Source organism: Anopheles marshallii, chromosome 3 (assembly GCF_943734725.1).
Source record: "Anopheles marshallii chromosome 3, idAnoMarsDA_429_01, whole genome shotgun sequence".
NCBI lineage: Eukaryota > Metazoa > Arthropoda > Insecta > Diptera > Culicidae > Anopheles > Anopheles marshallii.
The window spans coordinates 68,806,058-68,821,189 of record NC_071327.1 but is presented as its reverse complement, the minus strand read 5'-3'; the positions used below and the strand labels follow the sequence as shown (position 1 = coordinate 68,821,189).

General features: G+C 46.3%; 1 protein-coding gene across 1 annotated transcript in view; it reads right to left on the bottom strand.

Annotated features, from left to right (window-relative positions):
* Nucleotides 1–523: 523 nt before the first annotated feature.
* Nucleotides 524–15,132, bottom strand: part of LOC128711536 (uncharacterized) — a 31,749-nt gene continuing 17,140 nt past the window's right edge. Inside the window, exons 3-7 of the mRNA XM_053806417.1 lie at nt 4,174–4,294; nt 3,886–4,079; nt 3,683–3,796; nt 2,645–2,827; nt 524–2,558 (exon numbers count right to left, since the gene is read on the bottom strand). Of these exons, the coding sequence (XP_053662392.1) occupies nt 524–2,558; nt 2,645–2,827; nt 3,683–3,796; nt 3,886–4,079; nt 4,174–4,294 (2,647 nt within the window). The remainder of the gene's footprint in view (nt 2,559–2,644; nt 2,828–3,682; nt 3,797–3,885; nt 4,080–4,173; nt 4,295–15,132) is intronic.

Sequence of the window (15,132 nt, the reverse complement as noted above, 5' to 3'; positions counted from 1 at the left end):
AAGAACTACCGCCATTGAAGTGAAATTGTTCATATAGTATCGACTCTGGATCTTGATTCATTCGGGGGATGGTCCCTCGAGAGAATGAGGGAAAACCTGCTGTTGCCGAACATCGCGACTGCGTTTGTGCGACTCGGTTCCAGATAGTCCGCATGATACGACGCATGCTGACGAATGCTGTTAGTTTTTACTACCAGCACGATTTCATCACCCGGTGCCATCGGCCAACTGTCAAACGTAGAAAGCCCGCGGCATGTAACAATTGACGGACAAGTTCTTCATTTTATCGCTCAAGCACAAAACCATTGTATCCGCGTAACGATTCATTATGCTTCTTATAAGTAAACAAAAGTTATTTTCTTGTGGCCGTTATCACTAGTGGAAAATAAAACGTTTTTTTAAAAGAATAAATAGTATATTGCACGACAGTGTCTATTAAAACGAACAAAAACAAAATTGAGCATAGTTGAGTACGATTCAAACCGACGTCGGCGCATTACCTTGCCCGGTCCGTAATCCTTTGCTAGTACAATCCAGACGGTAAGTCTGTTACTTTGGAGCCACCGATGTTCGTTTGGCTGCGGCTTGCTTCGCGTACCATTCCGGTGCCAATGGCGAAGGTTGGCTGGTGGTGCGTGGTGCCGGTGTTTGGCCGCAGCTTGAAATTGTTGTTCCCGGTCAGCTTGCTCGGGATGGCGCCGTTGGCCGGATTAGGCGGCCCGGTGGCAGCGGTCATGCGCGATTTAGCGTACGCGTTCGCTTTATTCAGTCGCTGTTCGTTCGTCATGACGATGTCTATCATGGAATCCACCCCGTACGCGCCCATTCGGTCCAAATTCTTGGTCACCTTCTTCGCCTCGAGGGCGGCAGTTATGTCCGGCTTCGGATACTTGCCGGCACTGTTCATGTCGGTCATGAAGAACACACCGTTAAACTGCTGTGGCGTTGCAGTCTGGGCGATGTGTTGCTCGCGCTCGAGCGACTGCGCTCTGAGCAGACGCGATTCTTTATCGCGCGCGTCCATTATGACGTTCAGTATGGCTCGGTTTGAATCTTTCGCCGAAGGATGCCGGCCGCGCGTTTGATGCAGAGCCGTAACGGACGCGGTGACTGCTTCCGCCGTTGAGTGGATCACATCCGGTCCTGGGACGATGCCCGCATGCACTTCCGGAGGCACTTCCATGGACGAGGCTGTAGCGGCGATATCGAAGTACCGGCTCGTACCATTCTCCTCACCGAAGGGATGCTTCGCCTTGCCGACACCCGTGTCGTCATCGTCATCAAAAAAGTCAACCTTCGTTTCGTTGTTGACCATCATCAAATCGTAACCCGACCCTTCACCGTCGGACGGGTTCGAGATCAAATGGGCCAACGATCGCGATTTGCGGGGCGGTTGGGGCAACAGGTTAACCGGCACTATTTCATGCTCATTCGAAATTTCCAAACTGTAAAGCGCCTGCTCGGGTATGCCATCCACCTGCTGGAACAAGATCTCGTTCTGGTCGGAAATTTCGCGCTCCGCATCGTTGACAATATTCTGCAGCTCCTCGATCACATCCTCGATCGTTGCGTTCGTATCGTCCTCGCCGTTGCCGTTCAGCTCGTGCATTGGGACGGTACTTTCCTGGGTTAGCGATATGCTGAACTTGTGCGAACCCGCACTAGAACCTCCGTTCTTCGCTGGGTACAGACGGGGCGGTTCCGGCGTCGACGATTGTCCGGTCTCCGAGCTGCTGATACCCTCGTCATCATTCTCCGACGTGTTGTTCCGTTTGGCCTGTGGCGGTACCTGTCGCGGCAAAGCCACCGGTCGCTTTTCCAAGCTTGACGTGTTCGAGCTTTCGTGAGGTTTCGAACCACCGCTCCCATTAGTGTCGGTACCCTTCAGACGTAGCACTTCCCGCTGCAGCTCCGCACAGCGTTCCTGCAACCGTCGCTCCATCGTCGTCAGGACGGTTTTTTCCTCGTGCAGTATTTGTACTCGACGCTCCAGGATGACCAAACGGCTGCGCACCTGCTCGGCGGAACGGGCCTGCAGTTGCAGCTGCTCGATATCGATCCGTATCGCATCCCAGCGCTTCACCTCGAGCCGAAGCCGCTCCAGCCATGGCGAGGTGGACGAGATGGTTTTACACATCTGGGACGGATCCAGCCCGGCCTGGTACAGCTCCGCCTGCAGGTACAACCGTGTCTGCACGTTTTCCGAACTCTCGAGAAACGTGTTGATGAAGCGCATCCCGATCGCTTGCAGCTCACCGGACCCACCGCCACTGTTCAGCATCCCGACCAGCAGCCGGAATCGTACCGGTTCGGCACAGCGCAGACGAAGCGTCGACAGTGCCTCCGACACGGCCGTATGCCCGTGCAGTTGCAAGCGCTGTGTGCCGTCGCCCAGCGCTGACTTGTCGCAGGCGATGGTGAGCAGCTGCAGGGCTACTATGCGCGATCGTATCCCCGTGCCGGTCGCTGCGGCGGCCAGCGGAAGCAATCCGATCGGCGTTGTGCCGAGCCGCGTACCCGCCTCTGGACTTCTCGTGCAGCAGATGCTTAAACATTGTCTGGAATCGGGACGAGAAGTTCGAAATACGTCATGAGGGGTTAGTAATGGGACCCGCATTCGATTTGGACTTTGGACACTACTCACAAGCACGCCAACTCATCCAGCAGAGCCCGCCGCTGATACGATTGATTGTTTCGTGCCATGCCGCCGGGTGGCATCGTGGTGGTACCGTTCATCGGTGCACTTTGGCTGAGCTGAACCGCTCGTAAAACTTCCAACAGCAGGCTGACACCGTCCAACGGGCTCGAGACAAACTCCTGCACAAAGCTGTGAAATGTAGTATGAGCAGTAAAGAAATTTGTTACAATCGCCATTGAACGATTGGGGGGATTTGGGATATTGAGGCAGCCGGGAGGATGTGTACCGCTCGTTAAAGTGTAAAGTGGCCACTTCGCAGCCATTTTGCGTCACCTTCAGGCCAGCAAGGAAAGCGACTGTCACACACTTATTGCGATAACTTATCGGTTCGACAATAAACCTCAACATGTTGCAATGCAATGTTTTTGGGCCTCACCATTGCCTGGAAAGCTATTTCCTCACACAGCACTTTAGTTGGGGCTTTTTGGCGCCCGGCACACCGGCGATGAAACCGATGGATTATTTTTTTGTGAGCAATTGAGGTCAACATTAGGCGAGATTGCTAAACTTTTTTTTTTTGTTCGAAAACCCCATCGTATTGCAACGATGACGGAAGCTCATCACTAACCCCCCCGGGGACCCTCATCGCGGAAACAGCGGCTTGAGAATCTTTTCTCTTTCATTCCGGCTCGGAACGCGATGGAAAATGCGGTATGTGCTCTGTATGCGCCCTCGACTTTCAGCCTCTTTTTGGGGTGTCCGACGGGTGCGTGCGTGTTTGACTTAAGTATGGAAGCACTTCGATTTACCGGGTGCAAGAAATTAGGGTTAATGCGCTCTTCGGTTAGTAACTTCCCTTCGATGAAGCTGCTAGATATCTGTTTTAGAGTATTGCGAACGCTTTCAAAACGGCATAATGATTGATCGTTTTCGTGCGAGGGGGAATTGTACAGCACGGGTTGAGACACCGGACATCTTGGAACGAGAGGGAAGGGGGAGAGAAATCCAAAATGTCTACCCGTACAAACCATCTTCTGACCGTACCTTGGAAACGATGCCCGAAGATCTGCGCGCAGCTTGGTGAGCAGATCCGTCACGGAGCCGAACTGACGCAGAGACATTTCTGCATCCATTTCTGGCGGCGCCGGTATTGGGGAACTGTAGCGAAGAAAAACAAAAGTGGACGCGCAAAAGGTTAATGCCAATCGGATTGATCATCGTTCCGTGCGACTGGTGTTTGCCCTTACCGGTAGTCCGAGTTTTTGTGCGGTAAGGTTTGCGATCGTGCATTATCGTTCGATTTGTCCTGCTTCGCCGACTCCTCATTGACGGTGGTGTCGTAGATGGACTTGAAGTTCCCGTTCGAACCGCGGCGACCGTACTTCTTGAGCGAAATTACATAGTCCTCTGGGTTGAACACCGGTGGTCGCTGGTTTTCCTGCTAATGGTTTTGCGATAATTCAGTGTGAGATGCGGTAGCCCTTCATAGTGCAAGAACCGAATTGACGATCCACCGATGTTCCACAACAACGTACCTTGACATTTGCATTCCATCCCAGCGATGCGTCGTTCGTATCCGGTGGGCCGATCTGCGTCCCACCCGGTGGACTTTTCCCAGCGCTCGGCGCCATCTGGTACAGGCAGTAGGATAAGTCACTGTTTGAAGAGAGACAGCAAATAAGCAAAGAAAAAAAATAAATATTAGACATAAATAGAAAAAATACATACATGGCTACATAAATTGCTACCCGTAGAGCATGAGAGAAAGTGAAAATTTGACCATTTTTCGTGTCTCTGTCGTGCATTTGCATTATGATTCGAAAATAATAGTTCGATTTCTATCCCATTATTATTATTAAAGATTGAAACTGATAGGTTATGCTTGGTGTGACATTAATCTGCAAAAGCTGTCCTTTATTTCGGATGTTTTAATTGTTGGCTTCTTTAAAGATATCTAGCACATAACATGAATGTCTCCTCAACGTATATCGTACAACTACCGACAGTCCTCGACTTACACCTTTATAGCGGACTGCAATAATGCGGGAAAGCCCCGCGTTTCTCGAATTTCCGCTTATGTCAAATGTTAGTGTAACATCGTTTATACCTCAAAGTTGCAGAGTCGACACCCCTCTCAGCACTTTATTCAGCAATACAGGTGACGTAGTGAAAGAAAACGTGAATAAAAAATGTAAAACATCTGTTTTATATCACAAATGAAGGAATTTTCAATCAGTTTTTTACTTTTTTTGTCATGATTTTATGCTGTAAACCTACTCAGCTGTCAAATTTCTACAAACTGTGTATCTCAGGGGCTTGGGGCTGCATAATCAGCTTTGCTATCCTCACTTAGGTCGAGTGTAGGTCCGTAAGAGCATTAAACAGACGAGCGAATGAGGTTTCAATTAAGCCAACAACCAATCAACCGGTCACCATGCGATCGGTCCGTTTAACATCCGACATAATATTTGCTACCGCGCTCCCGGAAGACACGTTCACCTGACGGGCGATAGCTTCCGTGCTGTGGTGCTGTGTGACATCCTCGTTCTACCACTGTTCGCGTTCGTTAGTGGAATTACAAACAGAAGCCCGAATCTCCACCGCCAAATGATGTAAGCAGGTTTGTTAACACGCCCATAAACAAAACCGAAAGCATTAACCATAAATCATCGTCGCACTGTTTGCCGCAGCCGTTTTGTGTGCGGCCGTAGTTAAAACAATCAAAAACGAATCATTCATTGTTGTGTGTGCCGTCAATGTGAACCGATCAAGATTTCCTTTGGCCCGCACCATTCCAACCACCATAAACTTAATTTGTCAAGATGCAATTGAAAGTTTCGTTTTATTTGTAAAAATGTAATGAAGCTACTGTACTGGCTGTAGTTTGCTGGCTGCCAACAAAAAAAAAAGCAAGTATCTGAGAAAAGCGAAAGAAAGATGTGGGGCGCAGGTTCTTTTATGATCGGCCTGAAGAAATTATTCCTCCAGGTACGTGTGTACTTAGGACGGCTTTAGGGGCTGTTTTCCTGTATTGCAGGGCTTTTTATGAGCTGCGTTCATTTAAAGTTCACTTTCACGTCCGCACCATTCTCTAAACATTGGAGCGCAATGTTGACTAATGAAGTTATGAAACATGCGTTTTTCAGAGTTATTTTTTAAATGGAACTTTTTTTTAACGATCCATTTCAACAAAAAGTCAACAAAAACAAGCTATTCGTTTTGAAATTTGTTCTACATTTTACTCTAAACCCTCATAATATTCACTTGTTTTTTCAGAATTTTTATTAGATAGCTACGGATGCTAAAGAATGAGCCATATCGTACGTAAAGTTTTATAGCAACTGATCAGATTTTATAGCAATCTTGCTTAGTACATAATCCGAGTTACACTATTATAGCGGACCGCTATAATTCGAGAAAGATCCAGGTATGTTGGTGTCGGTGTGCATTATCGTTTATACTTCAAGGTTATAAAGTCGGCTTCCTTCGCTGATCTTTATTTATTCAGCATTTTAGACGACAGTTTGAAAGAATACAAAGCTAACAAAAGTTAAAAACAATAGTTTTATATGACAAATGAACGCATTTTCAAACATATTTTCACCATTTTTGTCTAGACTAACTATATGTTACCGGAAAATTACCGGGACTGTGTATCTCGAGGACTGTATTTGTGTTCTTTGTGGACAGTTGATTAATCAAAACAGATCTACTTTAATGTTTTTTTTTATAAATACAGGCAGTACTCGAGATACGCAATTTTTGGAAATTTGCGACAGCTGATTTAGTTTAGAGCACAAAATCTAAGCAAAAAGGTGAAACATTAGTCGAAAATACCTTCCTTTCTCATGTAAAACATTTGTTTTTAATTTATTCTAATGTGTTCTAGCAAAAAGTTACCCGATTTACTTAGTAAATAAAGTGCAGAGAAGGAAGTCAACTTAGTAACTTTTAAATATAACCGGTTTTACTTCCGGATTCGACTTACGCGGACCTTCCTGTATTGCTTTCTTATTTGCAGATTGAATCGTACTCGAATCCAATCCAGAGCCAGAGTTACTAGACTACGTTTTAAGCTTCTGTTTATATTGTTTTCGAGACTAACTAAACTGACCATGCCATTTGATTTTTTGGTTGGGATCAAAGATTAGTGCTGATGAGTCAAAGATGAGTAGACGAGTGAGTTAAATCTCGCAAAGGAATGTATGGATGCAACTCAGCACGAAGAGCTTTCAGGAATGGAATGGCTTTCGTAAATGGGAAATTTATAGTAATTTTGTGCGAGTTCACACATAACACAATTGCTGTGCTGTCTGCTGCGGTACACACCGTGCAAACTATCGGCAAACAGCGACACCGACCAACACGCGGCCATCCAGCTTCTTAAGTCATGTTGTGGCAAAAAAAAAAAACAATCTTCCTCCGGCCGCTCGCTCCCCGTTTGTTTGGCAGAGAATTTTTCTTTTTTATTTGTTTGCTCCACCACGTACACACCTGCGAACGGCGGCAGGCGGGCATGATGCCAATACCGGGCAGATGCGTTGTGGATCGGCGGGGCAGAGTGTTACCGATGCTGGCAAAAGCAAACACAGTTTTTCCTCACTATTGTTTTACCACACCGAACGATTTGTGGCATGTCTGAATTGGCAGTTAGAAACGCGCCACGAAACTATGTGCGGCCCGTTTTTGTTTTCCTGCTTGTGTGCGGTGTATGTGTTTTTTTCCTGCCCGGAAGAATGACAACAATAGCGGGGTAGTCGAGCGCAATAATGTTCGATAGCATTTCACTATTTACATCCAAGGTGCAACGGGGGTCCGTAACGTTTTCCCGAACCGAGGGCGAGTTAAGACCGTGGAGATGTTTCGCTTTAATGTACATCTCTTTTTTTTTTAAACATTGATGCAGATTTTCATGAACATTTATGCTGTCTAGCTTAATCTTTTATCTTCGTGAAGGGGTAGCAAAAAAACCCCAAATCTGCGCTGTGAGGCATTCAAACATGCTTAGAATGCGCTGGAAAAGCACCGATGCGAAGGAGAAATGTTATTTTTAAATTATAACAATCAGTTGTAGGTCAGAAGAAAACCCATAAATATACATGATTTTATTTCGTTTTTTTTTAATAAAACTCATCTTTCACCGCGGCAAAGGTAAAACGAGAAGTTCTTGCTCATCCCCCATCTATGCTACCCCCCCCCCCCCCCCCCACCCGAGAGACGTGGTGGTGGTGGTATCGTAAATCATGATGCTATCGGTTTACCCGGGCGGTGTTTGGTTAGGATTGGAAGTTCCAATACCATCGCCAAGAATGCTTCAACAACCCGGCCCGAAGAAGCCTACGAGTTTTCCCCGCGTTCTTTTACCACCAATCCTCGAATGGTGTAAAGGGAAAAAACGCGATTCGTTCATTATGCGAGGCTCAGTGCCGTTCAACTCTCATTTCCGCCGACTGCCAGAGCCCGGGTGGAAGCGCGCTCGCGGAACGAACCGCCCCAGCAAACAGCCGTTGTGGTGTAGCAGCCATAAATTTCCTCTCGAAAACCGAACGGGACTTTGGGTGCCCGAATCCGATACGCGCGCGGGCTGTTGTGCGCTATTCGCGGGGCCCATTGCGCGGTGATCGTACGGCGTACAGCAGAAGAACCGTCGATCGCGGTCACGTGATTTGGAACCGGGCAGGCTTTCGGGGGGTTTTTTTTTTTTTAGTTCAACCGTTTTAATTAGACAGGGAACGGCACGGATCCAGGTGCCGGAGAGCAAATGTTCGTCCATATTCTACAACCCGCTTGGTTGCGCCGTTTTGCGTACACTCGCATGTTCGGGGATAAAAACATCATCGGCTAAGATGTATCTCCGGTCAACTGATTGATTCGGTGCGAATTGCTGTTGTGGCACGAACTCCTGACGCCAACAACCACAACCAGCGTTGATTGCAATGCTTTCCACTTCCAAACACAAATCAAACCCCTTGCAATCGTCACCTTCCCGCGGAAACAGCAGCAGTGCAGCGTGAGCTTTCATTGAGTGAGATAATAACCATTACCATCGCAACTGCTACTATTAACCGCTTTATGCCACCAGCAAACAATCTCACCGAAAGGTGTTTCGAAATTAGTTCTAATGCCTTGCGTGCACCAGCGAACCAAACTCACACCCACCGCGGTCGCGGGTTACACTATTGCGCGCTCGCTGTGCCCAATTATGGCAGCTTAAAATGGAGGTAATGGTTCCAAAATACTATGGGAACTCGCTCGAACGAATGTTTCAGCATGGTGGGCCAATTATTACTGCTAGGCATTGTTTAAGGTTTCGTTCTACCCACAACAACCACGGGCAAAGGTGGATGATCGCCGGTGTTGTTAAATTCTGGCGCGTTAACAAACGATAACTGGGCGGTGCTATAATTTTAGTAGCTCTTGAACGGCCACCGTGTTTTGTGGTCTGATCTTCAATCGCGGTGAATGATTGTTTTGAACAAATTTTAATCACTTTATTACACTTTCTCCCTTACCCTGTTTATGTAACGTTTTTTGTTTTGTCCTGCGAATTACATTATGGTGCACAACAATGTCGATAGCGACTGATATAGCATTTGCTATAAACACTTCTATTTATAGTAAACTATGCACTAGCGGTAGACTCACACTTTGCGGATAGCAGCACGGGAAACGGAAATGAATTCACCACACATTTGTCGATAGTAATCCACATTCTGGCCACTTTGCACGCCACAATGCGGTGGCCCATGGCGGCGGGTCTGTGACATGTTGGGTCGAACTGTGCGCACCGTGCCGATCAAAAGTGGGACCACCCACCGTGCCGATCACCAAGGAACTAAACAAACCACACATGGGGGTGGTCAGGGGGCCACATTCAGGCACGCGATTTTTTTTTTGCGCATAAATCATCTTATTGCGGGAGGGAGTGACCACACAACACTCCCCAAACATCATTATCGATCCGTTCAAGCTTCGATCATTATGTTAACGCTTGCACTCATCTCTTGGTTGCGGGGGGTTCATGAAGATTTTACACCCTCCAGCCCCCCTCCAACCCATGTTGATCGATTATACAAGCGCTTTTTCTTTGGCTTCCCTCTCAGCTGCTGTATTACCGCCTTTTGGTTCACTTTGTTCTCGAGGATATGGCCCGCAAAACAAGTAGAAATCGACCAGCCAGCCCCCCCTTTCCCATCGGTGGTGGGTAACAAACCAACGAACCGCACCAATGCTACGAACGCAAGCAGTGAACATTCAACCGAAAGACGCCGTGAACTAGTTTCACGTAAACGGTGCAATGTAATTGATCGTCGATCAATTTGAATGACGACGATTTCCATCGTTGAAGGTTGTCGTGGAAAATGCGACCAAAAAACACCCCCTATTTTGGGGGTTTGGGGGACCGGGCGGGGCGCGGTGTGCGTTGTGCAACGATGCGACGCAAAGCTGTGTTGAGAAATTGGGCTGGCCTTACAGAAGAAAAGCTAGAAAATGTACAAACGAAGTTCTGAGCCCGCGGTTTGCGGCACGCGGCCAATACTTAATGGACGATGCAAGAAGGTTGAACGAGCGCAAGCGAGCGCGCAAGGTTTTCCATCGGTTGCTGTCGCTTGTCCACGTTCACAGCTGCAGGGTTTCTTTGGTCGTTTGGGGAGTTCATCGTATAGTTTGCTATAATTTTTGCAGCAATAAAGGGATGCGCATAAACATAACACCTAAGTAATCTGGAGGGAGGGTTTAGCTTTCTTTCTCTCAACACGCACGCACGGCCAAAAATAGATTTACGCAATCGGTACATTTTCAAACATCAAATGCGTAAGGCGTAATCTGCAACCGTGCAGGGGGAAAAATTGAACCGGGCCAAATTAATTGATAACCGCAAGGAATGTGTTTGATAATCTGAAAAAAATAATTAATTTTTGCCTTTCTCTTTGCGCGGGGATGATAATGTTTTTTTTTTTTTTTTGATGAAAATACACCCATCCCACCCAGGGACCGGTGGGTAGGAAAGATACGGGAGGCAGACGACGCGGGTGCTGAGGTGGAAGAAGCAGGAGTGGAGCAAAAACAAAATCAACTCTCGATCGCTTCGTGATCCAAAATGCCGCAGCACCACACGCTGGCTAATTCCCCCCCCCCTTTCGATTAGCGTTGGAATTGCATTAGTGAGGAGAAATTTTCGCTTCGATTTCGGCCGTAATTGCGATTATGAATATTGAATTGGCCGTGCGTACGTTTATGGCAACCAACCACCAACACCTTCACGTTGCACGTGGAAGCGTAATCGGCTCGAATGATTTCGCAGCTACTGGCAACACGGCGGCTGATGATCCTGCTATCAAATCGCACCGAAATGGCGCGCAACTAGTAATTGGGGGAATTCGATTGTAATCAACAATATACTACACGAGTACGGGACGTTACGCGGCGTGCGACTGTAATTGGATTACTATATTTCAACACAGCACAGCAGCAGCACAGCAGTAAGGAAATGCAGTTTTCGTAATGCACTTCCGAGATGGTGATGTAATTTTTCCCCTGTATTACAGACTCCTATCGTATCCTTCATACACCCTAATGCATAATACTAAAGATGCAGGGTTCGTTTTATACAATGTTGTGATGTTGATAGTCTTTTCAGGCCCCTAGTTGCTCATTTAAATTAGAAATATTTTGAAGGAGTTTGGTTCGATTTTAACTGTGAAAGTTACAATTCACGAGTTTTGGAGTTCATGTTGGGCTGGAATTTGGGGAATCTAGAAATTTTTGGGGAATGTTTGGAATCTAGTGGGTTTGTTCTAAACCTTCTTCTTCATTAGCACAACAACCTCAAGAAGACAAAGGCCTGCCGTTTCTAGCTTTGTTTGATTTTATTAAGTACAGATTTTGTGCTGGAAATAACTTTAATCAATGATTTAAGTATTGAACTTCATCGTAGCAATAATTAAAATTTGTACGGTTTAAAACTATTACAACTTCTTCCTTTTAATTACAAGATCTCTTAAGATGTTAGCATTAGCAAAAGCGTCGCGGACCGCACTGGAGACTATCGAGGGTTGTAGTGTGTAGACGACCCCTGTTCTAAACGAATCTCCATTGATGGAAATCTTGCCGCAGCGACAATTTGCAAATCGTTCTCTATCCACTTAATCTTCGACCCACACGGGTCCATTGTTTTGAAAGGATCAAGTAAAAAAAAAAGAAATCAAAATCCACCAGCAATCACCCGTCGACCTCTTGACCTAAGCTATTTTTCAAAAGCACACCAAACACCGTAAGCACCAGTTTAGCTTCCGTTTTGCATAAAACAATAGCTACCATTCCGCTCAGCATATGTGACACGGATTTCCGCACACGAAAACGAAGCTGAATCGCGGGTTTCAAATCCCCAAACACACTCTCCTGTGGTAAAATGCTCTCCCCTAGCGATCTTAATGAAGCTCTTGACGCAGGCAGCTTATAATGGGCCCCTTACTGTGCGCGCACCCCCCCTTCTGTTTTAACATGCTAAGACACCGACAGGCTTAACGAATGTGCAACAGCAGCAGCAGCAGCAGCATCATCACCATGCTACAACGCCATTGTCCGCTAGAACCGTTACCGTTGATTATGAATCTAATAATTACTTTACGGGTGCAGGGGTTTTCTACCTATCTCTAGTGGACTTTTAACAGTATGCACAGTTCTCCTCCATCTGAACCCCGTTTTAGTTCGTCTCTTTCATCGCTTAGCATTACTAAAAGCTCTATCTCCCTCTCTCTCTCTCTCTTTCCCCTCATCGGATGCTTGGATCTTGTCATCATAGTAACAACAATAGAGGTATCGTGATCAAGCGATCAACCGAATGATGAAGTTAACACGTTTTTTTTTATGAGAGAAATGGAATTTATGTTTACCTCTGCCGCACATGTAATTGAGATCGTAAACGTGGTGGTGACGTTAATGTGGTTATTAAAATTAAAATCCTGTCTTTTGATCCGGCATAGTTGAAAAGGGACAAGATTTAAGGTTGGTTTTACAATTAACACAGCTCGGCAGTACGTTAGTTTTGTAAATATGCTTCTTTTCTCAAATAGAAAGCTCAACAAACAGGCAAAATTTCACATGGTGTAATTAAGTCTTTTACACCCGGGCATCCATGTCCTTAGTTGTGGTCTATTCTCTAAAAACCACCCGTACAATTATTGATGGAGAAAGTTCCAAAACGTGTCTATTTTACTTCAACGACACTAATGGAACCATCTCCCCCCCCATTGCTTGGTTTTATTTGTGCTGCCAAACACCCATCTTCTAATTGCACGCATTGGGCGCCTTGTTCCGAAGGGCAATTGCTCTGGAAGCTGCATTGCACCAAGATAGATCGCACGTACCACAGCATTTTACTCGCACCAAATAATTTAGCATAAACGTTAGCGATTATCTTGACAGCAAAATCAACCGTTCCGCCGAACGATGCACCGAGGAAAATCGGACCACGGGTAGGCCGCCTCACGAATGTACCGAGCCGAACGTGAAAACTAAGCGCGCGATGCTAGCGAAAACATAAACCGAACCGAAAGCTAATTGATCGCCCCGGTGGTGGAACGATGGCGGCCAAGTTCATGGGAGCGTTGGTTTTTTCCCCCCCCCCCCCCCCCCCTCGTTTGTCTGTCTGTCAATGTAAATCTGTAAGAAAAAAAAAATCGTTCCAACCCGCGGTACCGGTGTGATGGTTGACATCAGAACAACGTAACAATGCACGTACCTGTATGGGCGTCTAGCGCTAAGCCGACCGACGAACAACGATCGCGAGAAAATTAATCGAACCCAGCGCAAAAGGAACTTGTTTTGGGTTGCTGCAGCATTATGTTTGGATGGCCTCGTTTGAGCAGACCCGTACCCGGTTTCTTGTGTTATTTTCAGTCGGATGATGACGGCCAGAATGCCCTGCCGATTGGCATTTGCCTTCAGCGCGGGCTTGGGCCCGTCCGTCCCGTGGTGCCCGAGAGCATAAGTGGAGCAAATTCCCCGGTTTGTCCGGCGATACCGGTTGTGGGGAGCAGGTTCTTTGGAGTGGAAGGTGATTTTTTCGGTGTTATTTTTAATCCCAACGCACACGCGCATGCTGCGAACATGCAGTTGGTTGGGCCAGATTTAGCCCCATCGTTTCAATCTTCTCGATCGTCGCATCAATAAACGGGGGGGTGGGAAGGGGGGTGGATATTAAAAGCTGTGTAAACGAACATTTCGTCCTTCGGTGATCGGCATCGCTCGTAAAGCAATAAAAAAAACACACACACACAATACACCATCCAGCATCAACGGGGCGACCATTTTTGCCTAATGCTTGTTCACTGCTCAACATAACATACGACGCGACATACTTCCGTGTATGCGCGAACGCAACAAAACAAAACATCTCCACCAACGGCAGCATTAAGAACCGTTAGGTCTTCAGCGAAACCAGCGCGCTCGTACGGGTGCTGGGGGCTGGTGACCGGTTCGGAATTGTTAGGAATTTCTTTCGCTCCACAGACACACACTCCACTGCAGGGAAAGGTGACGGGATACACATGGTCCACATGGTTGGCACCGGTCGCAAGGAAAAGCAGAACGCTCAAGACTCAAGATCGCGCAAGACAGTGAACGTATTCGCTCACAGCTTCCTCGAATGTCCCGTTGTGCCGATCGTTAATTGGTCGCCAATTTCATTCCACACACACACACGCACACACAGCGAAATGCTGCAAATTATACAATACAGTATGCCTACATTGAAGTCCATTTCATAAAGTAAGGTTGCAGCAACGAAATAAAAATTAACATACTGCTTATGCCATGGACTCGATTTTCGATTGCATGTACTCTTGCATGATAAATAAAAAAAATTTAAATAAAAATTCAAAAAGCTCTGTCCTTTACCATTGTCACATGTGCTTCCAATATTATAGAACTATTGTAGGCACGGATTGTTTGAGGTTTATTAAAAATATCATTAGATATTATATCGTTCCTCGAAACTATGTACAAAATTGTTGAAGTCCAGAAACCTTCAACAGTAGTTTTTGCCATAGTGTTAAAGAAATTTTAGAATATCGTTTAACACAATTAGCGACCAAAGATGTCAAACTGTCAGAACACCACTTCGAATGACGAGTGTTGGATTTTCTATCCTTTGTTGGCCTTTCTTTCTTTGTGATCTCCTTTTTTTTGTAGCTATAATTTTATTACTAAACACTAGTTGAAGTGTCTACGAATTACTATAAATGATATTCTGAATATTACTGCATTATTAACTCGTTAAAATCATAGAATTGAACAGAAGACGGCATTGTCATGTTCGGCAGAAGTATTGAGGGACGGTTAAATGTTGCTGCTGGCAACACTGCTTCTAGCAAAGTGTACAGCAAACAGCAACGAAGCTTTTTTTAGCACCATAGCAACCGTGTTACCATCAACAACATTCAACCGTTGCGCATTACTTCTACCGAACATGTTAACGCCATCTTCTGTTG